The 27,835-nt window shown below is 39.4% G+C and overlaps 4 protein-coding genes across 8 annotated transcripts; all 4 read right to left on the reverse strand.

The window, feature by feature from the left end:
- Positions 1-3,271: 3,271 nt before the first annotated feature.
- Positions 3,272-7,263, reverse strand: stmn2a (stathmin 2a). Its single transcript, XM_086311940.1, has 5 exons — positions 7,107-7,263; positions 5,397-5,492; positions 5,062-5,234; positions 4,720-4,911; positions 3,272-4,621 (listed from the first exon to the last, which is right to left on the reverse strand). Exons 1-5 carry the CDS (start codon positions 7,123-7,125, stop codon positions 4,562-4,564), a joined length of 540 nt encoding a protein of 179 aa, XP_086168066.1. The 5' UTR covers positions 7,126-7,263; the 3' UTR covers positions 3,272-4,561.
- Positions 7,264-9,468: 2,205 nt separating this feature from the next.
- upp1 (uridine phosphorylase 1) lies at positions 9,469-21,210 on the reverse strand. 2 transcript variants are annotated; one of them, XM_086311944.1, is made up of 8 exons: positions 21,149-21,210; positions 12,351-12,393; positions 11,891-12,002; positions 11,626-11,784; positions 11,370-11,484; positions 9,975-10,184; positions 9,727-9,873; positions 9,469-9,642 (listed from the first exon to the last, which is right to left on the reverse strand). In XM_086311944.1, the coding sequence occupies exons 2-8, from the start codon at positions 12,386-12,388 to the stop codon at positions 9,491-9,493; spliced, it is 933 nt and encodes a 310-aa protein (XP_086168070.1). In that variant the 5' UTR covers positions 12,389-12,393; positions 21,149-21,210; the 3' UTR covers positions 9,469-9,490. The 2 variants fall into 2 exon arrangements, with proteins under 2 accessions (XP_086168070.1, XP_086168069.1); XM_086311943.1 differs by lacking the exon at positions 21,149-21,210 and adding an exon at positions 12,649-13,346.
- Positions 13,500-21,288, reverse strand: gra (granulito). Of its 3 annotated transcripts, XM_086311947.1 has the most exons (8): positions 21,149-21,231; positions 20,225-20,284; positions 17,089-17,171; positions 16,942-16,985; positions 15,878-15,935; positions 14,192-14,298; positions 14,041-14,099; positions 13,500-13,757 (listed from the first exon to the last, which is right to left on the reverse strand). In XM_086311947.1, exons 3-8 carry the CDS (start codon positions 17,168-17,170, stop codon positions 13,730-13,732), a joined length of 378 nt encoding a protein of 125 aa, XP_086168073.1. In that variant the 5' UTR covers position 17,171; positions 20,225-20,284; positions 21,149-21,231; the 3' UTR covers positions 13,500-13,729. The 3 variants fall into 3 exon arrangements, with proteins under 3 accessions (XP_086168073.1, XP_086168072.1, XP_086168071.1); XM_086311946.1 differs by lacking the exon at positions 20,225-20,284 and having other exon boundaries at positions 21,149-21,288; XM_086311945.1 differs by lacking the exons at positions 20,225-20,284; positions 21,149-21,231 and having other exon boundaries at positions 17,089-20,191.
- A 716-nt stretch (positions 21,289-22,004) lies between these two features.
- On the reverse strand, positions 22,005-26,774 carry LOC147319377 (RNA-binding protein 12B-like). Of its 2 annotated transcripts, none has more exons than XM_086311942.1 (2): positions 26,665-26,774; positions 22,005-24,356 (listed from the first exon to the last, which is right to left on the reverse strand). In XM_086311942.1, the coding sequence occupies exon 2, from the start codon at positions 24,332-24,334 to the stop codon at positions 22,430-22,432; it is 1,905 nt and encodes a 634-aa protein (XP_086168068.1). In that variant the 5' UTR covers positions 24,335-24,356; positions 26,665-26,774; the 3' UTR covers positions 22,005-22,429. The 2 variants fall into 2 exon arrangements, with proteins under 2 accessions (XP_086168068.1, XP_086168067.1); XM_086311941.1 differs by lacking the exon at positions 26,665-26,774 and adding an exon at positions 26,495-26,644.
- Positions 26,775-27,835: the final 1,061 nt, after the last annotated feature.

Below are 27,835 nucleotides of genomic sequence, written 5' to 3' on the forward strand. Positions count from 1 at the left end.
AATATATACAACATGGTTATAAAAGAATGTGTATTTCTGTTGCCTTCACTTCTTTCATTCCTTTTTGGTTCTTATCATGTATACCATGTTGTTGCTTTTCACATTCATTCACATGCAGCCAAGTCCTACATACAAGCAGACGACAGAAGCTCCTTTACTCATAAAGCCCATACATTCCCATAATGACACACAATCTGCAGGTGCACTTCTATTGCAGTCTCATAGAAGTCAATCATGAGCTAATGAGGTCCTGGCTATTGACTGAAAGGTAATTCCTTTACTGTGTGCCAGGTAAGTAACTGAATTCGACAGCATTGTTGCCCTTATGAATACACAGGAAATCATTAAGAGCCAGAGGAAATCCTTTACAATGTTACCCTGACCTCACCAGCTCAGGTTGGTCTGGAACGGAGACAATAGTGTGAACAGTATGAGGACATTGGAGGAAAGAGGTTGAAAAGTAACAACAACACTCAGGCAGCTGGACCCATAAATCACTGTTCCGCATTTTAGGTACTGTTTTTGTTTCTGTCTTTTAGAGGCATGGCTTTTAAGGGGTTCATTGTTTTAATGGCTTGGTCTTTTATCCATGCATGAAGCATCTGCTGTCTGAATTGTATTCCCCCAGGGCTTTAAGTCACATGCTGTAAATAATAAATCAGATTATGAAAACTAAAATGTCAACAGCAGATTTTAGGGAATCTAATATTCTAATTCAGCCAGTCAGTAATACTGTTAATATTGTTGCCTATATTCCTGTTTAGCATATTATATATTTTGTTCCAGTTTTGAAGGGTTGTAGGGTTTTGTTTTGTTTTGGGAGGGTTCTGGTCCCAAATAAATCTGACACTGCCACCTGCTGGTGGAAAGCTTAAGTACAGTTAGAAGAATTCAACCCCCCAGAGCTGGTGGCTCAGTTATGGCACTGTGTTGTGGAAAACTGGGCCCAAACCTTAGGGAAGGTTTACTGCAGTTTAACACAACGTGTGATGAAATATTTCTCTCCAGAGAGGACACGATGCTCCCAAGTGAATCATATGCTGTCCCCTCCACGGGCACAAAAGAATAAGTGCACATGGTGAAAATGCCTTAGTAGGGCACTGCGTTTCCCATATATGGAATAACCGTTTTTTCCCCACTATTTCCACTGCTGCACAGCAAACAATAACTGTTGATAACCAATTTGACAAGTTTTGTTTTTTAAATTGTAAACAAATACAGTTTAAGACAGTGTCGCCGTCACAGTGTAATTCAGTTAAACAAGTAAGCTGAAGTGTCCATCATATTGACCAATCACATTAGGATCCGTCATCCGTTGGGTTCCGCCTCCAGACAGTCGAAAGTAAGTTTAGCGAGCGCGTACGTGTTGGTTTAGCAGGGTGTGTGTAAGCAGGCTTTCTCCACAGAGCACCCGCCAGAGCGTAAAATTGTAGCAGCACGTGCAAAGCAGCTAGCGTGCACGATGGCTTCTTTGTGCGCGTTGCTGGATGGATTGGAATGTAATTGTGTCCCTGAAATGTTTTTGCTCGTGCATGTGTTATGTCATAAATATAATTCCATACAGAAGCACCATGATGTCTTTTTCCGCCACTCCTTTGTAGATTTGCAAAAAGAAAGTTATAACTTGCCTTCAAGACCTTGAAAGGCAACCTCAACATTGAAGTTTACCGGAAGCCCACACACACGGACCAGTACCTCCTCTTTGACTCCCATCACCCTCTGGAACACAAACTTGGAGTAATTAGGACCCTACACCACCGGGCAGAACATGTTCCCTCTAAGCCTGAAGGGAAAAAGAAGGAACACACACATGTAAAGGAAGCACTTAAAACATGCGGTTATCCTAATTGGGCGTTTATAAAGTCAGCAAAGATGCACAGGAAAGAAGATCAGACACCAGCGAGGGAGGATAAGAAAGACAGACGCAACAACATTGTCATCCCCTATGTAGCTGGTGTATCCGAGAAACTCAGGAGGGTTCTCTCCAAGCACGACATCCCGGTGCATTTCAGACCCAGCAACACACTCAGACAAAAGCTGGTTCACCCGAAAGACAAAGCTCCTAAACACAAACTTAACAATGTGGTGTATGCTGTACAGTGCAGCGAGGAATGCCCAGACCTCCACATCGGAGAGACCAAACAACCCCCAGAAGAGCCACCTCCACAGGACAAGACTCAGCTGTCCATCTGCATCTAAAGGACAAAGGTCACTCTTTCAAGGATGCCAATGTTCACATTTTGGACAGAGAGGACAGATGGTTTGAAAGATGAGTGAAAGAAGCCATTTACGTCCACTGTGAGCGACCATCTTTGAACAGAGGCGGTGGTTTACGACACCAACTCTCTGCCATCTATAATCCAGTTTTGAGATCCCTTCCCAGACGCCTTAACACCCACTCACATCCTGGGCCATCTGACCTCAGGAAATCACATGATAGGGAGGGGCCAGGTTTCACGATGAGCTCACCCAAAACCCTGGCTGATTGTAACCCACACCCGCTTTCACACCTTGGCTCATGTGATTAGGTAGAGGATCATCAGGGGGTCCTTTGTCCCTCTTTGGGGGGAAACTCCCACTGGGTTTAAATCTGGGACTCTCCACTATTTGACCTTAGAACTGAAGAAGCTTCTCAGATGAGAGGTGAAACGTCTTCAAGCAACTCATAGAAGTCCAGACGCTTTTCTTTCCAAGCTCCTTTGACTACGATGACCTGGATGACTGAGAACCTTCACAGACATATAGCTCTCCTTAGGATCATTGCCCTGTTGCACCAACCAATTTTGGCCAGCCTTTAGCGTTATTTGTCTCTAGAAAACTTTGGCATACAGAGGAGAGCCTAGATGCTCAGGTCCTACAAATGTAAAACAAGCCCAAATCATTACACCGCCACTGTCGGGCTTCACAGTTGGTATAAAATGTTTGTGTTGATGTTCTGTATTTTATTTTTGCCAAATATGGGGCTGTGCATTATGGTAAACCATCTCCACTTTGACGGCTTCTCTCCACTTTAAATTTTTCAGAAACGACCTCATGACCATTCCCAAATCATAGCTGATGTTTTTCGTCCTTGGCATTGTGTTAACACACAACTGCTCCAGACCATCCAACTGTAAAAATAAAACCCTCTGCTTTTATAGAGGTGCTCATACTTGCTGATGATCAATTACATATCTGTACATTTTAACTACTCTAAACACTGCAATAATAAAAATGTTAAAACGCTATTAAAATCAGATTAGAATACAAATTTACAGGAAGATTCTCAGGATGTGTAGATAACTGGTTCTTTTATTTGGCAGTTTACAGAAAAGTTTCAGATGGTGCATGCCATGTTCACAGAACCCCAAACTTTTATTCAGCAAAGCTTTCACAGAGAAATAGATGGAGGGAGAAAAACAAGCAGCAGAAGATGCAGGCAGATATCAGTGGTACTGTATATTAAAAAGAGACTAGTTTAGTGTGCTGAATGTAAAGCATCCTGCATCCATTCTCTATCTAACCCCCTAAATGAGAGAAGGTGCTGATGATGCCTCAAGGTAATTCTTCATTCACACACACCCACACAGACATACGTAATGTTCACACTATCAATATCAAGATGGGAGCAACAGCACATTCTACTGTCCAAGACACTATGCATGATACCAGTATGGTGTCATAACATTCACAACTTTATAAGGTTCATTCCCAATACCGTGTTCTTAACAAAGCTATTCGTTTGGGTAACGATGGATTCATCGAAAAATGGCGCCGTCGGGGTAAAGTGGTAATCTGCAAGTGTATAAACAGTTGCTCCCATTGGGCATAGACATTCTTAATAACAATAAAGCACCTATTGAGCTCATTTCAGAGGAAGTGGACTTCTATGTATCTGTGGGGATTCGATTATTGTTAAGTTCCAAGTGTGCGTGTTGAGAATGAGTAGGTGCGCGTGAGGGAGATACAGATGAGATACGTTGATATCTTGAGGAGTCTGTAGTCTGGAAACACCAACCGTCATTCTTCACAAAAGACACAGCAAAAAACATCATTATCAGGACATCATCGGGAATCAATGCAAATGCCTGTCTACAGCCAACTCACACCACTGAGAGCTTCCACAAGAAAATGGTCGCAGAGTCAAACTTCAAGAACTGAACATTAATCAAAGACAAAGAAAATATTAGATAGATAGATAGATAGATAGATAGATAGATAGATAGATAGATAGATAGATAGATAGATAGATAGATAGATAGATAGATAGATAGATAGATAGATAGATAGATAGATAGATAGATAAAAGTACTGACAAAATTAAAGCCAATAAAACCCATATTCTTTCAATTTCTCTTAAATCAACAAAACCATTCAATTCTCAAGATGAGTGTTATTCATGTTTATATCCACTGATAATACTGATAATAGTGAGTACTGGTGGCATGGTGGGTTGTGATATAGTGGTGAGGTCCTTGAACCTCTCAGCCTCCAGGGTTGAGTGTCTGTTACGAAGAGGGTGAAGGCTCTACCGAGGAAGGGGACAGGACTGGGTGGATGGAAGTCTGGACTCGTGTGAGGCTCATGCTGTCAGCTCTTCCCTCAGCTCTTTGTTTCTGCGCACCACAGCCGCGTGTTTCTCCTGGAAACGTCACAACAGCACAGTGAGAATGATTACTCATCAGGACGCTGCCCAGCCCCTTTCATATGCTTTTAGTTCTGATAAAGCTGACGACTCACCTTCTCTTGTAGGCGCTCCATCATGGCCGCCAGGTGGGCTTCACGGTTCTCCTTGATCTGCTCCATCTTCATCTGGAGCTTCTCCTCAGCCATCTTGCTGAAATTACTGTTCTCTTCCATAGCCTTTAGCAACACGTCCCTCTCATGTTCTCGCTTTTCTGCCAAAGCCCTCAGCACCTGGGCCTCTTGGTACTGAATATACAGAAGTATTCAAATTGAATCATTTGCACCTCCATCTTGTAACATGAATTATTCATTTTCCATAGTTAAATGTCTCAAAGATTTCTTTTGTTTTACAGTTTAAACACCTAAAGCTTGTTGACATCGATGCAATATACTCACCTTCCTCCGTTCTTCAGCTGCCTCGAGTTTCTTCTCAATGTCGTCCAAGGAGATATCCCTCTTTGGGGGTGAGGGAAGGTTGTGGGCTACATCTGACACTGGAGACTGAGGCTTGAGAATCACCTCAAAAGCCTGACCCGAGGCCCGCTTGTTTATAGGTTTCACCTCCATGTCTGTAAATGACACAATTACAATGCTAATGGTAGCAAAGTCAAGACATATTACTGTATCAGTCCAATGATACGTATTTTTTGTCTAAAATCTGAAAGAAATCATCAACATGGAGTTAGCTTGTTTAATTTAAAAGAAAATCCATGATTCAGCTGATTTTGTACCTTCAAAGTCACACACAAGCTTATTGCGTGGCTCTGGGTAGAAGCAGGAGCAGATGAGGGAGAGGACAGACAGCTCCTTCATCTTCTCTTTGTATGCTGCAAGAACATAAAACCATAAAACAAACACAGCATTATCCATTTGTCACAACCAACATTGTCACAAATGGATACATATAGTTGAGATTTTCAATTTGATTACTTGTTAAGAAAGGGGAAATTCTCAACAAGCCTGTTAGCTCAGATGACTGCCTAATGAGCTGTTAAAAGTCTGAAATGTATCTAAGTGCAGCACTGCTTAATAATTAATTGGATGAATGTATTCTGTGAGCATTATCAAACTAAGAGCATAACAACCATTACTTTTACTGAAGTTCACATGTGAGCTAAAATCAGGACATGAAACAGCTTTGTCCAATAATGCGCCTCGGTCACCGTGGTGTCATAGTCATAAAAAACACCAGATTAATGACCTGAACGTTCTTTTTTTAATTAACTTTCACTAGATCTTTGGACTATTTTTAATCTTCACCGCCAGTTCTTCATGCTCTTTCTATTTTTGACAAAGTGCCCACCTGGCTCTTCAGGACTACAGATTGTCAGTGCTGCTATGCCTTCTGCTGCAAAGGCCAGCGTGTGAAGCAGCCCCTTGCTGCAGGGCTGGCCTGCCTCCCACCCTGCCGTACACCTGTCTGGTTAACTACAAATCTATGCTACTACATGCAGAATAGTGAGTTGGCACATTATATTTTATGTAAAAAAAAAAACCCTGAAGGAATGGGTGGCTTATATTAAGAATTTTGTAAAATAGGTAGCCAAAAACAAACAAACCCATGCTAAATGTCTGGCCTACAACAATAACTACCCATCAGAAGAGATGACTAGCGTAAAATCTAGTTCCTAATATCAGTGTGCTAACTCTACCTACATTTTATTTTTGTAACATATATCAATAATGAATTTTTGGAAAATAAACTGCAGCACCTCTGCCACAGCTGGTGCAATCCTTTGCAAGGAATAGATAAGGAAAGCTAAAGACATGAATAAAGGGTGCAATCTTATAACCGACAACAATCATCTTAAAGAGACGTTTAAGTGACAAAAAAAGTGAAACGATCACCTGCACCTTTCATTATAGCCACATGAATGTAAAAGTCAAACAGATGAAGCCTCCAAATGATTTGGTGTCGGCTAAATGATCGGCAACCCAGCATCTTGGGTGCGGTCCGTCTGCATTATGCTGCATGTTGGGGCCGCTGTAGCGTGAACCGCAGGTGGAGCATTGTAAGGTTAGTAAACCCCTCTCAGGCAGCCCATATTGTATAATTACACAATGTTACCTAACACAATTGTTATATAAAAATGAATATGTTTACATAGGTAGGATAATATAGGAGATTTTTCAGTAACCTAACGACAGAGGATGCTCGGCGTGAGCCCACATTCTTATCATCAATAGAGTCCTGCGTGGAGACAATAGTCTGCAGAAATGTGATTTAATGCAATTTAGTGTTGAAAACGGCAAAGAAAGCTTTTATTTTATTTTATTTTATCTATTTATATATTTATTTTTATGGTGGAGCTGTTACAGAAGCACGACCACCAGCCGGTAGGCTACACCGGGCCGACACAGACCTTCCGCAAAAATCCTGCACCTGTACCGTGCATCCATCCCGCTTTAATCCATCTGAACCCATCCAGACTAATGCTTACCGGTTGCTGTTTTAGCCATGGCTGATGTATTTCTCCGCAGAGGATGCTGTAGATCTGTTCTGGTGAGCGGTGATGCTGCTTAAGGCACTGAGTCAGCGAAGAGACGGAGGAAGGATCGGATAGCAGACGGGAGGTGGGCACGCACGGGAGCGCGCAAACAGACCCTCCTCTCACGCGCCGCGCGTCTTACACCACCCAGTGTAGGCTAGAAGCTCAAAATACTGAGACACCACAGAATAAAGCCGTTATCTGTCCTCAAGCCTGAATAATAATGTAATAATAATGTGTTTGAGAACGATCCAAGTTAACAGTGCAAAAAATATAGGCCAGAAATAAAATACACCAACATTGTCACTTTTTTTGCGTAAAGAAGTGAATATCCTGGTGTGCAGATGATTCACCACACTGACAACAACCGATATTTCCTCAACCTGCAACTGTGTCATGATATAGTCCAGTATGAAGAAGTTACAGGAATTATAAATGACTAAAGTTTAGATTGAAAAAAACAAAACCAAAGTCTACGTGATTATAACACCTGCATTCACATACTGATTCGTGTCAAAGCTGTGGCGGTGAAAAGGATCTGTTAAACTAATTCAAACAGATAATACTGTAACATAAGTAAGAATGAAGACTTCTTCACCGAGCTGCTGCAGACTGCCACGCCTGCTGGTCAAAAATATCAGCAATGACACTCGCCATTAGTCAGAGTGTTCAATTTTATCTCAACCTTTAATGCGTCATCTATCACCAGCATTAGACAAAAGAGGGAATGAGTGTACTAAAGTTATTCCTCTGACCAAAGCAGTCCAAAGTAACTTCAGTCTCAGCAGATCTTTCTAGAAAATGAACCCTGTGACACCAGCTGAAAATTTTAAAACCAGGTGTTTTCCCCATATAGCTGATTTTAACAGACAAACTAGGTTAGACCAAGGTTAGTATTCATGATTTTGACTCGAATTTACATGAATTGCTGATTGATTGAAACATCTTTCAATAACTGTTCCTTCATTAAATCCAAGCCTAAGGTACGACCTCAAAGTAGGTATTCTTTCCATTTTTTTTCATTAATTGTAACAAATTAATGTAACTTTATGATAACCTTAGCAGACAACACAACAAAGCCATACTTCCTTCGGCCAGCTGTTTGTGTGTGGCTCAACACAAACCATTCTGCCAACAAAGAAACAAACAGATATATTTATACAACACTGCCTTTACATGCCTAGCTTCAAATACCTTTCTCATTTCTTATACTCGGGCGGGGGCTCAGTTGTTACATGTGTCACATTTTAACCTAGCTACCACATGGCTTAAGCTTGCTGATGAAAAACCTTGAGCTTTTTAACAAGTGTCCAATTTTTAACCGACTAATACTGTGTGAGCTTTTTATTACAGAAAAAGCAGCAACATGAAAAATTACTCTGACCCCTAAAAATGACAAAATACTTCCTCCCCTCAAACTTTTCTGTCTTTTCCACAAATTAACCACCGCAAAAGTGTCCTTAAATGTGGCGTTAACAGTTAATGTGACAACAACACCAGTCTACCCAAAATCTTTTAGGGAGATTATTATTATTATCATTGATAATTTACTGTTCAATCAGTACACACCAGAACACCATTTATTAATATCTTTGGCTTGTTTATTGGTCAGGATGCTGATCTTGACTTCACCAGGCTTTTCAAGAGCTGCAAATACTGACAGATCATATAACAAACTTCACATTGCATTTGTGCCGCAGTGCCTCTTACTTAAAGAATTCTTTTCTTAATATGTTGTGAAATTTCAGACTGCACAAAGCTTTACTTGCTTGCTTTATTTATGACACAAAGCAGAAATCTTTCTCAAGCGGAGTGTTGTGTTGTTGCAATTTTATATTGTGAAAGAAATGCTGAGCACATATACAAAGGTCGAAGAAACTGAATACAATCTGGATGACAATAAAAATGTAAAAAAAAATCTCCACATACACAATTAAGTTTTCAATAACAAATCTAAACCTATAAAATATTTTAAAAATGTATTTTTTATAATAGGTGTAAAAAGGTCATTTTGTTATGGCACCACTGTAAGTTTAGACTTACAGGTTCAAGTTTTACGGATCTGAAACTTTACATGTCAAGTAGAATAAGACGACCTTAACTAATACACATGAACTTAACTCACTTTAAATACAAGGGTGCTACATCAATTCAAGTGTACTTAAGAGAAATACGAAATAAAACAACAGTGTAGCGGTGCATGTTTTTATAGCAGTGTATCAACTAAATCAGTGTCAAAGGATAAATAGAAGGCATCATTTAAGTCTTTTGGAGATATTTAAAGGTATGACTTCTAGACAGAAGATCATAAGAATTTACTGTATGCTTGCATTTATTTAGCTATCTTTCGCGTTGGCATTCAGCTGCTTCTTAATGTAGTAGCCGACCAGTATCTGAGGACGCTGCTGGTAACTGTGAAGAACTTCGTGAGAGCTGCGCAGCTGATCTCCCTTCAGCCGATCCAGGAGCGTGACGCAAACCACAGCCGCTTTTCACAAACAGAGATAAAAGTTTTCAGACACAAAAAAAATGCTGTCAGAAGTAAAACGATGCTGATATTGAAATTTCTTACCTCGTAGACCACTCAGTTTACACATAGCAGCAAACACTGATGACTCCATCTCTATATTACAAACTCCTGCTTCCTGAGCTTTGTTGAGGTAGTCTTGCTTGTCCTCCTCAGTGTAGGAGCAGAAAGCGCCATCCAAACGGGCTTGCCCTACACGTGTGATCAAACAGAGAAAACAGGAAGACAGTGAAAGACTGTAGATGTTGGCAAACAGTGTACTTGCTAACACATTGATGAATCAGAACTCAAACCTTCATAGAAATCCAGCGTGCACATGGTGTTGCCTACAACTGTCTTAAACTGGTTTAGCTCCTTGCTGCACTGCAGCAGGTCCTCAGCCAGGCTTTGGTCCAGATCAGTATTGCGCACCACGGTCTTCCCAAGGATCACCTGCTCAAACCTGGGCTGAAAGGTGGGATCCACAGACTGTTTGGTGACAACAACAGTGCCAGGCTCAAGTCCTGAAAGCCAAATATAGCAGGTTAGATGAAAAAGTTTTTTAAAGTGAAAATACAAATGTAAAGATTTTAGGACAAATTACTTTATAGCCCTTTCTAGAGCATATATCTTTACTATGAAGATCTGTGGTTGTAAAATTTAGTCACAGCTTCTAGAATTGAATCACCATCGTGTGCATCATGTGCTGGAAATGTTACATGTATAGACTTCAAAATCAAAGATGCAACACAGGCCAACAGCTAAATGTTCATGCAATTGCTTGTGTAAGGCCAAGGTTGTGTAAATTTCAAAGGCAGGCTTCAAAGATCAGCTGATCTCTCTTTCAAAAATCTGATAAAATGAGTTAAAACCAAGTATTTGCAATTAATTGTGAAAATGTTTTCATGAAGCAATTTGATTAAGGAACCTTAGTCTGTTTCTTGGGATAAAAATAGAAAAATATGCCCTTTTTAAAAACAAAGACTCTGTTGTCATCTCTTGCGTCATCACACGATCCATCTACTGGAAAGTACGTGCGACACAATTACAAGGGAAATTAGCATATTCTAAATAACAAACGAATTTCTAGCTTGCTAATGCTGCACATGTATTATTATATATTTACAATGACAAAAAATATATAACCCCTCAATACTGATCTTCATTTAAGTGTAACTTTAACCTAAAATCTCACAGTTTTCCAGTCTAGTGCTCAGCATTCATCACTCTTATGCTGTCTCTCATTTTTGCTTACACCATCTCTGCTTTCCCGCTAGTTGTAATACCCGATCCTTTGAGCTTTGTTAAAATGTAACTAATAACACAGAAACCTTTGCCTCGTTTTGTCTAAACTGAAAACAAATCATTAACCTAGAGACCATTTTGTTGACAGGATCATACTTTCGCTTTCAGCTATTCACCGGTAACATTTTGTAACTGCATCTTGCACAGCTGCGCACAAGAAATAAATCAGTCCCCAAACTGACAAATATTTATCAAATTAAACAAAAAACCTTATTTTGGTTGTTTATTTTACTACAATGATTTGGAAAATGGGTCTGGTATGACATGTAATTAGTCCCATGGTAACTAAGATCCTATCACAAGCTGGTCTTTAGGCTTAATCTACAAATTAATCCCAAACAGCACCCAATTCCAAAGGGTCACTTCACCTTTCCTCAACAAGAAAAGGGCCCAAATGCACATACCTACTCCACCTGATGTCCCAATGCGTATAATTGTAACATCTGTGCACTTTGCATGATAGAGGAGCTTTATTAGCTCATGCAACATTATGGCAATAGATGGGATGCCCATTCCGTGCTGCAAAAACAAGCAGAGATATACACAATTTTTAAATGACGTTCATGATATTATTATGCATTTTGGTAGATTAACAAATACAAGTTAAGAAAACGATCATGTGGAAAACAAAATAACATTGAGGATATTGTTCTTACATACACTGACAGAGAGGACAGGGCCAACTTTGTACATGGCGTAACGATCCGTCCCAGCACAGATATTTGGATACTCAGATTTGGGGTCTTCCATACCGAGCTCAGCTGCGATGTACTCAGTGAATGCTTTCATTCTCCAGGGACTCCCACCCACACAAACAAACTACAGTAAAGCACACACATAAAGATAGACATGAGAACTGCACAGACAAAAACAGGCTCAAGGCTTTAAAATAAAAATTAAAAAAGATGACTATGGGATACATTACTTTGACATCACCAAACATATCTTGTAGGCTATGAGTTTCAGTTCCTAGACTGAAGTGGTAGAGGATGTCTTCTTTCAGTGCATCCAGGTGTGGGTTGTGCACATAAACAGGGCTTTAAGAGGGGAGAAGGATAGACATGAAAGGGTCAGTTAAAACACTGAATCACACAGATCAATGAAGAGCAATGATTGTTACGTAAATATGGTGGGTAGCTAACGGGGCAGTATTACAAATATCTTATTGGTTCTGTAAAGACGGTGTTATTTAACAATAACAAAACCGTCACGACTTTCAGGGGGGGAAAGAAAGAAAAGAAAATCAATGGCCATATATCCTGTCACACCCCAGCTTCCTCATTCCAAGACGACATTGCAGTTGACGTGTGTGAAGCGGTTTTGTCGAGTAGTACCTGCGTTTTTAAACAAATATGTCGAACATTATGTTGACCGGAACTTCTCACCTGCTGCACGGAGCGCTTCCTTCGGCCTTTGAGTCCATGTTTCCTGCGAACAGCCGAATCCGAACAAAATTACTCAGTGAGCAGAATGAAAGAAACGCATAACCACACCTGGCTGCTGAGAAAGCCTGTTACTTAGAATTTCACCAACATCTAACTCAGTTCTCGAATCTGGACAATTAAGGTTTTTGGTTTTGTTTTTACATTTAAAACAGTCACCATAGGAACATACTGTCAACATGCAGATTCAGCACTATCGCGCACCGGCTACAGGAAATACGGTAATGAGCTTCATCCTTACCTGAAAGATCAGCCAACGGGACTCACGAAACCAAACAAAAAATAAAAAGCAGATATAGATGTTTTGCTCTTTGCGAGGTTACTTTTCTGCTGCTGTCTTCCTCCGTTTCATTTCAGTATTAAAATCTGACTTAACGCCGAGAGCCGGCCCACAATGCCGTGACGTCGGATGAGTCACAGGGGTACTAAATGAGTCTCGTCACCCACTCACTTGTTGGCTACCGGCTTCCGGTCACGTACAGAGGTCGACGAAGTGCAGCAGATGTTCAGTTACAGCGGCGCTATCAAAGGATTTCCGCATATGTTGGGAAAAGCAGTACTTTTCCGAGTTTATTTTGTGTGAGTCAGTTTGGTCAAAATGACGAAGGTTGTACAAGAAATTAATTCATTAAGTACAGGAATCGTGGTTTTATCCTCGAATAGTGTAAAAAATACTTACATTTTATAAAATGTGCTCAACAAAATCTTTCATGTGTGATTTTCACTTCCTGTAGATTCATGTTGACCGTTAATCTTTTTTTTTTTTAATAGCAAATTTGTTGTCAAATAACCACTTTATGTAGAACACATAACAAACAGATAAAATAAAATACCATTGGTGTTCCTGTTAATATCTGCTTGACTGATGCAAGAGTCACTCCCGTTTATGCCAATTTCTTAAGCTGTTTAATGCACGGACATGCTCACCAGCTGTACAATACACAGGTGTGTCATTTGTGATGGAAACTGCTGCTGAAGCAGGTTGATAATAGCAGAGGTATAGGACAGAAAATCAAAAGCAATTTGTAGACAAATGCAAATCTTAACTCCAGAGAATTTCTAATTATGTGTAAACATAATTGGCGCCATCACTTCAGTTCAGGACTTTTATTAAAGCATCTGAAAAGTAGCCATTCAGTTTTTTTTTTTCTGTTTCAAAAAGGTGTTCACACAGTATAAATACACTACAGCACTCTCAGGGGGTTATCAAAAACCGAAATTCTTGTGAACCTCCTGCAAAATAATAAATAGGAAATAAAAAGTTAAATTAAACTGAAAGGAAGAACAGCAAACACAAACACTGCACAAGCAAGACTAATTTCTCAAGGTGAGTGAAGCCCTTCAGCCGCCCTAAAAACAAACAAAGGTGACATATTTTTATTATGGTGTTTATGTTAGCGACCTAATTTTAACAATATACCGTAAAAACTACCTTTTTTTCTAGGTTTTAACTTTAACTTAATTCCTACATATACACATTAACTGGTGTTATAAATGTCCAATGTTCAAATTATTCTTGAAGAACAATGGGTATTTCATTCAAATCATAATCTATACTCTCTACTGTTTTTCTACTGTATGAAAAAAGCATTAAAGTCAAACTGTGGTAACAAATTTACAGTATTAAACTCACATTTTATCTTTCTTGCCATTCATCCTCATTTCATAAAGCCTTAGTTGCTCAGGATCTCTCTGTGAAGATAGTATAAAAGCATTTTAAATCCAGACACTACTGATATTATTTGGACCACTTAGCAAGTAAACAACAAGAATTTTACACTTACTGCCTCACTTAACACTATTGGGTGCTCTGGCAAGAATTCTGGCTTCTTCCTGGCCTCCGGACAACTGGCCAGACCAATTAAGAAGTCCCTTGTGTAAGATATCCTGTCTGAAGATAAACATGGTATAAGAGTTCAAGTTAGGGATATCCAAAAGAATCTGGTTGCTTCTTTACCTCAAAGGTAATAAAGCTGACAAAAAATGTTTGTGATGCATTGGGATTCACCAACACTTCTGCATTGGCTAACATCAAACACAACCTCACTAAAAAGACAAACTCCTTCTAAGAAGCTTATTCAGGTGTGTGATAATTCTCTGATTACTGGATGTTAAGGCCCTCTTGTGGTCATTCCTCACAATATCAGCTTTTTGAGGAAACATTTGTGATGTCTTTGGTCCAAAATTCCTCCTTGTCACTGTTTATGAATTCAGGGTTTGATGACAGGTGTAACAGTGAAGCTGTAAAGTATAGAGGTAATGAGGGTAAATGGGTTTAAATACATGGGGTTAACCCTTCAAAGGGATGAACAGAGCACAAGCGAGGTGAAGAAGAGCATGCAAGCAAGGGGGAGTGGAGGAGGTTTGAGTGATTTGTGACAGAAGTATCGCTGCAAGAGTGAAAGGGAAGATTTGCAAGACGTTAGCGAGACCTGCTGTGATGAATGGTTTGGAGACAGTGGCTCTGACAAAAAGAGACAAGGTCGAGCTGGAAGCAGTAGAGTTGAGACACTCAGATTTTCAGTCAGAGTGACCAGAGGCCTGACTGTGAAGCAGGATATCAGATTATCCAGGTAACTTCAGAGTTAACCTTGGATTTCCCGTACTACAAAGGTGGTTTACTTCTTACTGGGGTACATTGCCATGATAACTTATAACCTGCTCTGGAGCATGTTATGTTCCAGATTAGAGACCAATCGGTATGAAATTACTGCCTAATGACCAAACAGTTCTTCACAAAACACTAATTCCAGGAAGATTCTTCAGACACCTGAGGGGAGAGTACGAGGGTCTGAAGTCTTTGAGTTTCCCTGATGACAAAATCTGATTCCTTGATATATTTTTTTTCTGCTGGCAACAAAAAAACTTTAAAATAGTTTCATTGTTCTATAAGCATTAATATATGATCATAAAACAGGACCATATATTGTTGACTTCCCATCAAATTTGTTCATAGACTGAGTCTATGATTTTGTTTTTTATTTAATGTTTATGCTTGAACCCTTAAAAACCAGAAAAGCTGCAGGTGGGAGAATAAAAACTAGAACGGCCAGGAGCAGGTTATGTTTGGTTCAGAGGTTTGGTATAAAATTGTGAAGAACATTTTCAGCATTGTGATAGATTTTCTTCTGGCAGAATAAATTTTATATGTGCAAGTTATTAAACCGTAACCTTACAAAAAACACTGAACGAAGTGAAAACTGTGTCTCACTCTCATGCAAACGTATGTGTCTTAATCTGTGATTCAGAAAATATATGAAATGCACTATCTATGTGTATACTTTTTTTAAATCTCCTGCTAAGCCTCCTTGGCATTTCTGGAATTGCAGCTACTAGAATGCACACCAAAAACACTTGTTTACCACACTGACAAGCTGAAGTGCTTTCCACGCCTTGTTTATTAGCCTATGGGACAGCAAAATATATTATTTGGGAAAAAAATAATATAAGAAGAAGAAGAAAAGACTCACCTTTTTTCTGTTTATGAAGGTTGATGATCTTGTAGAACTGCTCTACACCAATATTTGTCTATCAAATACAAAATTTCAGCTTAAATATATTTTTTTAAAAAGCATGATATCATGAGTCTAAAATACTGAAGCGCCGAATAATTAAATGATTAGTTACTTGAAAGGTTAGTGTTATGTGTCATCTTTGTGTAGTGCCACCGTTCTCAAATGTTGAGGTGTGTCACAGGTTTACTCTGGTGGCATAAGGTGCTCACACAGTGGAAAAAATCATCTTAGATTAATCTTAGCCTGACAACGTCTCACCATGGCAAACAGCATCTCTACAAAACCCAGATTTGCAGTGACAAGCTAGAGCCTGATGGACAAACTATGGAAAGCCAAAGCTTAGAACATGTTCACTTTCCCATCCTTTTTTGTTGTTTGATTATGAATTACCTTCAAACAGGTGGATGCTTTTTAGTACTTTTTTTCAGTACTGTTATACATGTATCTCCATATCATATATACACTGTCAGCTTCACCTTTTTGTAACAATGTCGTTTAAACTCCTTTTTTATTAGTAGGCTTCATTTACCAAAACTATATTTTACCTTCTGTGAAAAAAGTGTAATATGTTTAGTTTATCCCAGCTTTCATAGTGCACAGCTGTAATAGAGAGGGAGACAGACATACTCACATTCATACCTACAGTCAACTTAGAATCACATATTAACCTAACGTCTTGATGCATGCTCAATCATTAAGGTAAGTAAATCCCAAAAGGTGGATTCTGTTCATCTGGATGTAGCGTTGCGTCACTCATCCAAGGGAATTCTTCAGTCTCGAGACTGAAGAATTCAATTGGATGAGTGACAAAACATTTTTCCCATTGAAAACGTAACGTCCAGATGAACAGCTATTAACCTAACCTTTGCATGTCTTTGGACTGTGGGAAGAAGCCATGCAGACACATGGAGAAGATTTAAACTCCACACAGAACTAACCTTCTTCCTATGAGTCACGAGTACTAACCACTGCATCACCATGCAACCATCTTCATAATTAGGGTTTTATTTTTTACTTGCCTCTTGATCCATCAGGACATGTGCAGCAGGATTTATTGGTGGATCTAAACAAAGTATTAAAATCCCCATATGAACATTCATTACACGGGAACACATTACATTTCAAACTGGCACATTTGATCCTGTTTACTTGCACTGATGACTTACCAATGTCGGCAGGAATGCAGCGGCGCAGGGGTCTCGCTGGCTCCAGGTGCTTTTGAAGGATTCTTCTCCTTGATACCTCCATTCTGGCGTCAGTAAGGTTCAAACATGCTTTAAGCCAACTAATTTCTACAAGCCTACTAAGCAGTGCTGCATTAACAGAAGGAGACATTAGTCACTAATATATTACTTTTCAGTGTTTTAAAAAGAGGGGTTTGGAGTCCAAACCAAGGCCAAGGCTGCATATCAGGAATACTTACAACTTTTCACTATAGTGTGTAATGATTTATGACCCTATAAATTATTGATATTATTTTATTCCCATTGGTAATGACTTTATTATTTCATAATTAAGTATCTTTTTTTACAGCTACAATATTCAAATACTTCACTAAATAATTTGAGTTTATTGGTATGAAAAGTTGTAAATGTCATGCATCTACATAACAAGATGATTGCTTAGATTTTGTGAAACTAGCAAAATAAACAAAAACAAAAAAAACGTTTGTGATACAAAACCAAACTGCAATCACAGTCCCTGTTTCAGTTCAATTTATATACAGTCATGTGAGAAAATTAGGACACCCTATGAAAGCCTGTATATTTTAAAATATATTTGGCCATATGGATATTTAATGCCAATTTTAATGATACTGAGGAATCCAAATAATATCACTAAACAATTAAAAAAATAAGAAAAGCCGTTTTAAAATTTTATGTGAAATGTAATTTTAAAAGAATGCAATTTCTGGTGAGGAATAAATTAGGACACCCTCACATATTATCCCACTTAAAATGGTTAAAATCAAACACAGGTGTATCACATTAGGTGCACATGATCAGTACATCGTTAACCAGCATTTTAAAAGAACCTTGCCTTATCTATACCTCAAATTTAGTTTGGTGCTTTGCTGCAGCAGGACCTGGCCAGCTCACCATCACAGAATCCATCATGAATTCTGCTGTGTATCAGAGGGTGCTTGAAGAACATGTGAGACCATCTGTTAAAAAATTAAAGCTGAAGCGGAACTGGACACTAAAACATGACAATGACCCAAAGCATACCAGCAAATCTACCAAGGACTGGCTAAAAACTAAGAAGTGGAGAGTCCTGGAATGGCAAAGTCAAAGCCCTGATCCTAACCCCATTAAGATGCTGTGGGGTGACTTGAAACGGGCTGTACATGCCAGAAAACCCTCAAACATCTCACAGCTGAAGGAATTCTGCACTGAGGAGTGGAGCGAACCTTCTTCTGATCATGTCAGAGACTGGTAAAAAGTTACAAAAGGCGTCTCGCTGAAGTTATATGAGCCAAAGGAGGCAACACTAGTTATCAGGGGGTAGGGTTTCCTAACTTTTTCCTCCATTAAAACAAACATTTTTGGGTTTTTTGATGTTTCACAAAATGTTCATTTATACAACAACAACAATCTTTATTTATAGAGCACATTTAAAAGCCTTGGGCATACCAAAGTGCTTTACATAAAACAATAAAAAATAAAACAGTTCACACATTAACATCAAATACATAAAGGTAACGAATTATGTTCACAGATAAAAGCCACCAATAAGAGTAAACTGCAGCACATAGGTTATAGCAAGGTAAGACTGTACCACCATGATAAAAGACACCAATAATGGAAAGATAGCAGAGAATTTAATACAATAGGTCAATAGGTCACTGCAAGCAAGCCAGCATTTAACTGGTAGAAAAGGCAAGTTTAAAAAGATATGTTTTTAGCTGTGATTTAAAAGAATGAATAGAATCAGACGCCCGGATGCCAATCGGGAGATTGTTCCACAGCTCCGGTGCAACTAGAGCAAACGATCGATCACCTCTAGATTTCAGTCGAGATCTGGGCTGAACCAGCAGTAACTGTGAGGATGACCTTAAAGCCCTAGCAGGAGCATATGGGTTTAAAAGTTCCTTAAGATAGCTTGGTGCAGTGTTATTGGTCATTTTAAAAGTAAACAACAAAATTTTAAATTGAATACGATATTTGACAGGCAACCAGTGCAGATCAGCAAGGACAGGAGTAATGTGGGCAAACTTCTTGGTTTTAGTTAGAATGCGTGCTGCAGCATTCTGAACTGTCTGTAATCTATGTAAAAGGGAAGAGTGGAGACCACAATAAAGTGAATTACAGTAATCTAGCCTTGACGTTACAAAGGCGTGGATGAGCTTTTCTAGGTCTTTATACGGGATATAGTGCCTGGCCTTAGAAATAAGGCGAAGCTGGTAAAAACTAGATCTGACAACAGCAGATACTTGTTTATCAAGTGTAAATGAGCTGTCAAATAAGACACCCAGATTCCTAACAGTGTCAGAGAAAGAACTAGTGAGAAAACCAAAGGCATCCCGAAGTTTGGCACGAAGGGCATTACTACCAAAAATCATAATTTCGGTTTTCTTATCATTAAGGATAAGAGTATTTGCCAAAAGCCATTTCTTGACCTCACACATGCATTCTTGGAAGCTATTCAAAGACAGAGCAAGATCATCGTTTAGCTCAAAATAGATCTGGATATCATCCGCATAATAGTGAAAAGCAATGTGGTATTTCTCAAAGATAGCACTTAAAGGAAGCATGTACAATGAGAAAAGGGTAGGGCCTAACACAGATCCCTGGGGGACACCACAGCAAACAGGTACAGCCGAAGAAGAGGATGTGGCCAGATGTACCGAAGAGAGCCGATTGGAGAGGTAGGATTTAAACCAATCCAAGGCAGCGCCCTTAATGCCTACAGTGTGCTCTAGTCTCGCCAATAGGATGTTATGGTCAACCATGTCAAATGCCGATGAAAGATCCAATAGCACTAGGACAGAGGGGCGTCCATTGTCAGCCATTAGTAAAAGATCATTGAAAACACGAAGCAGCACTGATTCAGTGCTGTGATGTTGTTTGAAGGCCGATTGAAATTTATCATTTATATTTATGTTGTTTAATTGCAATTACGTCGCTTTCTTTTCCAGTAATACATAAAATCATGATTGGAAATTGATATGTGAACAGTTCATAATAAAGAGCTGATTAGTTAATGGGGGTGTCCCAATTTTCTCACATGACAGTACACAGTGCCAAATCACAGCAACAGTCACCCCAAGGCACTTTATATTGTACAGCAAAAAGTATTAACTCATCTGGCGTTAACTCATCCAGGTGTGAAAGTGTGTTTTGTAAGAAGTCACAGACAAGGCTGGCCAAACAACAACAACAACAATAATAATAGTAATTTTGTTTAAACAATTTTTCATTTCATCTTTGTTTAAAGAATACAACGATTAAATGCGGTGTGATATCTGTGATGAAAAGGAAGAATTACTGATAACGATAAACACAAATAGGGAAATCTCAAAGAAAAAGAAAGTATTCGCATTTTATTAGCTAAAATAGTCTGGTCAGGGTTAGACCGTTAAATATCAAACTCCTAAGGTTTAGCATACAGAGAAACAGAATAGAAAAATAATTAAATAAGAACCTTACATAAATAATAAATTCTCCGGCTTAATATACTTAAATAAAAATCGGTTTAATGTTAGTTGTTTATTTACTTATTACTTAACATGTTTCATTTAGCTTAACTTTACTACACTGGATGTAAGCTAACTTGCCAAACTTTATGAGGCTGTCAACAATAGTTGTTAAAAGCCTTTTCTAAAAATCTAAATCTCAATTTAACTGCATTAACAAAACAACTTTTGAAAACAGGTGTAACGATCCCGCTGTCCACTATAACGCGCTCATGGCACCCCCTAAAAAATAAAATGAATCTGTGTAAAGCCTGCGCATCAAGGCAACGGCGAGCAGCTAACGTTAACATTAGCGGTTGATGTGAAGGTTCACAGTTCGCTGCGTATTTAATGGTCAGCATTGTGTGTACAGATAGGCTAAATGACGTTAAAACAACAAAACGAGAAAGAAAAATAAGACAAGTAATAGAAAAACATAACTTGGAAAACGATGCAAAAGTTTGAACTCCTATAAACATCTATTAAATCTAACTAGCAACGCTCTGCTCATTGCGCGAATTTATAGATATTGAGGTTTAAAATTTATTCACCTCTAGTTCAACGAAATTCCCTCAGCGTGGATTTCAGCCTGTTCGCCTCACCAGTGTCATGCTAGTCAAGAGGAAGAAAAAACACAAATAACACACGACTTCCGAATTTTAATTTTCAAAATAAAACTCATGCAGTCACCATCATCGATACACGTTCTACTGTTGTGAAAAGGGAGTAGTGTTGTTTCCACATTTAATCTAATTAGCAATTTTATCAATATCTGAATGTTTTTTCTGTACAAGTAGGTATTGACTATCGTTACAGCATTAAAAGGAGTGTTTTTTCTTTTTATAACTGTACGGTCTTCTGTAACAGCCGTATTTGATGTGAAGCCACACCTCGCCATTGCTTAGGCGGCTACCAGGACCCGGTACACCTCGTTGCAACATTGGATAAGTGCTTAGTGGTTGATCAACTACCGTTTATCAGTTAACTAAATGTCTTGAGAAATTTTGTATACAAAGTTATTTTAGATTGTTATACACAAGAGAAAATTAGAAATTGTCATTTTAAATGTTTACATTTTTTTAAACTAATTTTTCACTAGGTTTGAGCTGTGCAGCTCTCCCAGTGCTTACAAATTATGTAAAATGAGCAGAAAGCACGCGCACACACACACACACACACACACACACACACAAACCCCCACCACGCAATAGTTTTAGACAGGCCTCTATAGTTATTATTTCAAACCTGTCAGTACACCATATTCACCACTACAGATGAGTAGTGACCATTTAAACGGTGGTCGTATTTAAGGTTTTGTTCTTTGAAGGCTGTCTACAAAAAAATAAAATCAATAAAATGCAGAATATCATAACAGGTCTTTGAGGGGAGAAAAAAAAAATACATCACTGAACTCGAAATATTTTTTATTTATTATTTATCTGTATCCTGTATAGACAAGCTTGATCAGCAGATCCTAATTTAATGTTAACAATTCAAAAGCATCCATTTTTATTTTAAAATGACAAAAAGACAGTAAGATGAAATGGAATACACACTATAACAAGTTCAATCAAAAATTGAAATAGAGTATTGCTTTTAGCAGATAAAACAAGGCTAAATTAAATACATGCAAGCTAACTTTATAGTTAGAATCATAAAGCCACCCCATATCAACAGCCCCCAACACCCTCCTTTTCCCCACCCTACATAAAATAAAAAAAAACGAAAAAAAATGAAAAAAACAACAACAAGGCAGTGGTTTTTCAAATCAACATTGTTTACATTTCCAATTACACCTGGAATTTTAAGTGCAATGAAAAGCAATTTTACTTTCACACAAGGAGTAGCTTTATTTTTCTCTGCCCTATTGGTCTCCCACCTAGTTCTTCAACTGCCGTTAAAGCCTCTCGACGAGACTCAAATACCAAAGTAGCAGAGCCTTTAGGTTTTCCACTCTGGTCATACTGCAGTGACACAGATCCAGGTATTATACGATACCCGTAACAAAAATCGTAGATTTCTTCACTTCTGATTTGGAAAGGTAGGTTGAGTAACTGAACACAGGTGGGAGCGTCAAAAGGCTCCACAGGGGAGCGAAAACTGCCACGAACTCCATTGCCCCGGTCTTCTGGAGAACGAGACCGCGCTGCACGAGACTCATAATCAATACTTCCATGGATGCTATCCTGTGCATTAGTTACTGGTATACCCCCATCACGAGGAACCCTGAAGTCAGGATATGAAGTGTCACCAGTGAGATAAGATGTTTCGCTGCTCTTGCCCGAGTACTGCTCCCCTCTCAGCAGTGGCTCTTGCACCACTGGTGGATCAACACCCAACTCCTGCATCTCAGAACGTGTAATGCATTTTAGTATGACTTTTGACCCAAGAAACCGTCGTCCATCGAGAATGAGTGCCCTCATAGCCTCCGTCTCAGATCCAAAGACCACCATAGCTTGTCCAACCCCAGCACCTTCTCGGTCCTGCAGCACACACACATTGTCCTCTGTGATATTAAACCCAAGGAAGAAGTCGATGATCTCAACTTTTCGTACATCGAATGGCAGGTTTCGCACAAACACACATATCTTCTCTGAGTCATAAGGATCACTGGAGTAAGATGCAGGCCCCTCCCGAAACCTTTCAGAGTTTCCAGAAGGCCGGACAGTGGTACCTTGAGGTTTCAGAAGGGCAATCATGTTCTCCCTCGAAACTGGACGGGTATGCACTAGTCGATTGAAAAACTGTCTTTTTTCATGAGCTAAAGCTTCACAATAGTCACGCAAACTCTTGAACAGCACCAGTGCAGATCTTTTTTGTTTCCCGTCAGAGTCAATCAAGTGCAGGATCTGGTCATCCCCAAGTTTCGCATTATGAAAGAGACGTTTTATATGTTCTTTTTCCACTGCAAATGACAGATTTTCCAACAAAACACAGTACTCCCCTTCTGAAGGAGCAATGTGCCTCTGAGCCACAGGTGATCGTGACCTTACACGGTGCTGTGGATCCCTCTGATCAGGAATGGGTGATCTCCCCCTTTGGAAACTGCCACCTATGACAGCTGTTGGCATTCTACCAGTAACCCGATGCCAATCATTCAATGTTGTCGTGGAGATCTCAATATACCTTGCGCCAATGTATTCCCGATCTCTCTTCAACCCTTCCATTGCATCCTCTCTTGTTGCAAATTTGACAAAACCTGTTCCATTGTTTAATCCTTGGCGATTTTTTACTAAAACAACTTCATCAACAACTAAACCACCAAAAAAGTCACAAATTTCCTTTTCAGTGACAGAGAAAGGCAGACCTTTTAGAAACAAAAACACATCATCTGTGTTTGGGGCCCTCTGGAGCAGGGGTGGAGGACTGTCACCCGATCTGCTGGCTGATCTCCTGCCCATCTCTGGCTCCATAGATCTGCGAGGATGTCCAATGTCATCTTCAAGCCGCCTTTTCTGATCCCTCTCCACAATTTTTGTTGTTCTGTCGAGCATATTCTGCATCTCTGCTTTACTACTTAAAAGCAATGTAACAGGTGAGCCTCTAATGACACCACCTGAACGTATCATGGCTCTTCTTGCATCTTCATCTGAAGCAAAGATAATGAAAGCCTCGTCTCGCTCCCCACCAATTATATGCACCCCTCCATCAGGAATTTTGAGGCCAGTGAAGAACCTGCGAATATCCTCAGAACCCGCTGTGACTCTCAGGCCCTGTAAACGGATGACGACCGCCATGCTGAAGCACAAACAACAGCACCTGTAGACAGAAGGATATAGAATAATATTATTGCCAACAGAGCATCTGTAGCTCTGTGCCAATTTCCCGGCATTTCACTGTACCACCATGGAATCTGAAAAGCAATGCACTCTCAGGGGCAGATACACCATTTACACCAATACCCAAAACGGTCAATTTTTTAAAAAAACACACACAAGACTGCCTAATAAGAACTGCAGAGGTTAATCACAAATCCACCTCACATTCTAAAGAGCCAAGCTTCAAAGCACAAAACTAAAGGCCTTTACGTTGAAATCGCAGCAAAATTAAGGAACTAAAACACAGACCATATTAAAACTAAAATTCTGCTCACTATTTAAAATATTTGACTCAAGTTCCCACCAAATTGACTTCACCAAAAACCCAAACAAACAAACAAAAAACATCGGTGGCACAGTGTTCACCAGCAAATGAGGGGGGAAAAAATAAAAATAAAACCATACTGGTTTCAATAACCGAGCAAGATTAGTTCTGAAAGATGCCAAGCTGAAAATGAAACCACCTCCCAAAGAAGAAAAATCCTCAATATAGTGAGTCCACTTTCAAGTTTATAAATAATGTCCACTTATTTAGCCAAGTGATCAACTGCAGAACAGCCTCGATGACCAGTCATAAATCCAGCTGTGAAATCTGCGCTTGGTGGGGGGGTAGGGAGTAGTTCTTCATCTGGCACTGTCATCTTACAGAAAAAAATGACAAGATCACGCTTAACAGCAGATAACATCTCCAACCGTTAACCTTTGCTCCATCTGTTCCAGACATGATCAAACGCTGCTCCAAATCAGTCTCAGACTTCACAAGAACATTAAGCTGCACATTTACAACACGTGAAACCCTTCAGTATTGCTTTAGAGCTAGGAGTATACCAGTGTGGTCATAGCTCAAAGCAGCATGTTCATTTGTTTTGGGCAAAGAAGTCCTTACTTGACGTTACTTACAATACCCAAATGTATCAATTATGTACATTTTAGCTTCAAAGCTGTGCAAAACACTCCAATGTTTCAGAAGTTAATAGTTGACTGCTCGTAAAAAGCTAGTTAAAAAAAAATGTTTTATGCTTCAGCCACCACAAAGTCCACCTCAATTCATAATTATAATTAAATGAATTTGGATCTTCTTATAAGCAAACCTAATTAGATGGTGAAAATTCACACTCCTTTGTTCACTCCTTTTTTGTGTTACCAGTTCAGATTTCCTGCTTTCAAGCTGGTCAGACAGGTCGAGCTAGACTGTTGTTTCTGATGAATCAAAGCAGGAAAAAAAACCCCAAAGAAATCAGGATGTTGTTCTTCTTCAAGGTTTCTTCACTACATTGCCGCCTTGATCCAGCTTCTCCCAATGATTCCAAAACGTGCAGTTTATAGCAGCAATGGCTGTATCAGGTAAAGGAAATAAGTAGCCAGTCACTCATATGGTCCTTATGCAGCAGTACGCTGAAGTCACTGCTCAGTTCAAGATCATTAACCCAAAGTGAAAATTACAGGACCTTTTACCACCAATATCAATGAGAAAACGAACTAACATGGTATCTTGATGAGTCGCCTTCATGCACGGCAGGGAGATCTCAGAATCTTTGCAAACTGACAGTTGCTGTCAACCAGAAATCACCACCCATGCATCACGGGAGGGGGGCACGACCAACGACAGAGCCTTAACTGTTCCAGGTTGGCCATCCACGTAGAGAGAAACCCCCAACATGTACAATAACTTGCTAAATGACTTAAATGTGTCTCCAACGTGCACCTAATCAAAAGCTCAGTGCTCCAAGTACATAACAACCACGTCGCCAATACTGAATCGGACATGCCCTCGTTAGCCGCATCGTTGACAAAATATACACGTAAAATACACGCAACCTGCACACATCGTAACCTTGTATGCCAGCTGAGATTAGCTAACGTGGATTGTTCCCCAGGTTGTTTCTGGCACTTCAAACGCCTCTGCCGCTGAAACCAAGAACAAAATGTCGAGCTGAGCTGCACTCGTCTTTGTACCCAGCTAGGCCTGTAGCTTTAGCGTTAGCTCGTTTATCGCCCGAACCCGGCCAGCAGCAATGACGACGTTTTCGTTTTTTAATATTACCACCATACTGTCACATAACCAACGTCAGAACTTACACAAAAGGCAACCAAAGACTCTCGTTAAAATATCGAGAGCAGTGGAGATAATGAGAACAATAAAGCTCGGGTACGTCGCTCTCACGGCACTGTTTCAGGGGAAAATGGCCTTCTTCTTCCTCCTTTTAAATTTTTATTGCCAGTTGACAAACAACTGAATGGTGCATTACCGCCACCAACTGGTATGGAGTGTGGTCTGAAACGCGAAAGTGGGAAAGTGGCCTTCTTCGGCGCCTTTTTTTCTTCTTCCTCAGGCGGCGCGGTCCAAACCGAAGTCAAAGGTGCATGTTGCCGTCTACTGTACCGGCGTGAGAATGCTCAGGCAAAGTTCTAGCAGAGCCTAACCATTAGTTGACTTGCTAATTAACCAGCCTGTATCCTTAACACATTTACAATCTTCTCCAAAGTTACATTCATCTAGAGTTTTTTCCCCCACAATATACAGTTTTATATTATCTGTGTGTGTGTGTGTGTGTGTGTGTGTGTGTGTGTGTGTGTGTGTGTGTGTGTGTGTGTGTGTGTGTGTGTGTGTGTGTGTTAATATTTTCTGCTATGCCTAATGATAATACAAAAAAAAGAAGAACAAATCAAAACAGAGATCCGGCAATCAGATGAAATCTGCCCTTTAGGTATTGTGAGTGCAGTGTACTTTGGTGTAGTCCGCTGCGGGAGCAGCATTGGAGCTGATACCAGCAAACTGAATAAACCGCTCTGCAATTTTTTATGGAAGCCCATTTCCACCACTAAAAAAGGAAGAAAAATAAGTATCCATAACTTGAAATTTCGAGTTATCTTTCTCAAATCTTTGAGTTATTTTCTCAAAATTTTGACTTATTAACTCAAAATTTCAAGTTAGCTCTGCCAAATTTTGAGAAAAGTGAGTCAAAATTTTGCGTTACTTATCTCAAAATTTTGAGTCCATAAGTCGAAATTTCAAGAAAGATAACACGAAACTTTGAGTTATGGATACTTTTTTTTGTGGCGGAAACGGGCTTCCAAAGACAGCAGATCACTTTCTCTAACAGGCTGATTCAGCTCTGATGGCACAAGGACAGATAAAGGAAATCTTTCATATCACTTGTGATCAACCTCAATAATTTAAAGTATCTGTCAGGCACAGAATCATCTCCTGCATATTATCATCATCAGTAATATTATTATTCATTGCAACTGCTGTACCAAAAGAATTAAAAGAAAGTATGGGATAACAAAAGTATTTCTCTTTCCATCATCACATTAGTGCAGTTCAAATTGTTCCAGTGGATGACAAAAAAACTGAATAGGCAGAACAAAAAGTAATCAATCAAATAATAGACTATGATAAACAACATCAAATAAATG

This window comes from Aulonocara sp. 'chitande type north' Nkhata Bay, linkage group LG11, assembly GCF_057382095.1.
Source record: "Aulonocara sp. 'chitande type north' Nkhata Bay isolate Kocher_YH1m ecotype deep benthic linkage group LG11, A_spYH_male_GT1.1, whole genome shotgun sequence".
Classification (NCBI taxonomy): domain Eukaryota; kingdom Metazoa; phylum Chordata; class Actinopteri; order Cichliformes; family Cichlidae; genus Aulonocara; species Aulonocara sp. 'chitande type north' Nkhata Bay.

What these genes read in the sequence shown, in the direction of transcription:
- gra (XM_086311945.1), bottom strand. Translation starts at nt 17,257, where the DNA reads ATGTCTCCTTCTGTTAATGCAGCACTGCTTAGTAGGCTTGTAGAAATT. An exon ending in CTGCATTCCTGCCGACATTG is followed by an intron (nt 16,986 to 17,088) that starts GTAAGTCATCAG and finishes TACTTTGTTTAG; the next exon opens with ATCCACCAATAAATCCTGCT. An exon ending in AATGGCAAGAAAGATAAAAT is followed by an intron (nt 13,758 to 14,040) that starts GTGAGTTTAATA and finishes GTTTGTTTTTAG; the next exon opens with GGCGGCTGAAGGGCTTCACT.
- LOC147319377 (XM_086311942.1), bottom strand. Translation starts at nt 24,334, where the DNA reads ATGGCGGTCGTCATCCGTTTACAGGGCCTGAGAGTCACAGCGGGTTCT.
- stmn2a (XM_086311940.1), bottom strand. An exon ending in GCTTGTGTGTGACTTTGAAG is followed by an intron (nt 5,235 to 5,396) that starts GTACAAAATCAG and finishes TGTCATTTACAG; the next exon opens with ACATGGAGGTGAAACCTATA. An exon ending in TGGAGCGCCTACAAGAGAAG is followed by an intron (nt 4,622 to 4,719) that starts GTGAGTCGTCAG and finishes TGACGTTTCCAG; the next exon opens with GAGAAACACGCGGCTGTGGT.
- upp1 (XM_086311944.1), bottom strand. Translation starts at nt 12,388, where the DNA reads ATGGACTCAAAGGCCGAAGGAAGCGCTCCGTGCAGCAG. An exon ending in GCCCTGTCCTCTCTGTCAGT is followed by an intron (nt 11,485 to 11,625) that starts GTATGTAAGAAC and finishes TTGTTTTTGCAG; the next exon opens with CACGGAATGGGCATCCCATC. An exon ending in TGGGACATCAGGTGGAGTAG is followed by an intron (nt 10,185 to 11,369) that starts GTATGTGCATTT and finishes TTTGGCTTTCAG; the next exon opens with GACTTGAGCCTGGCACTGTT.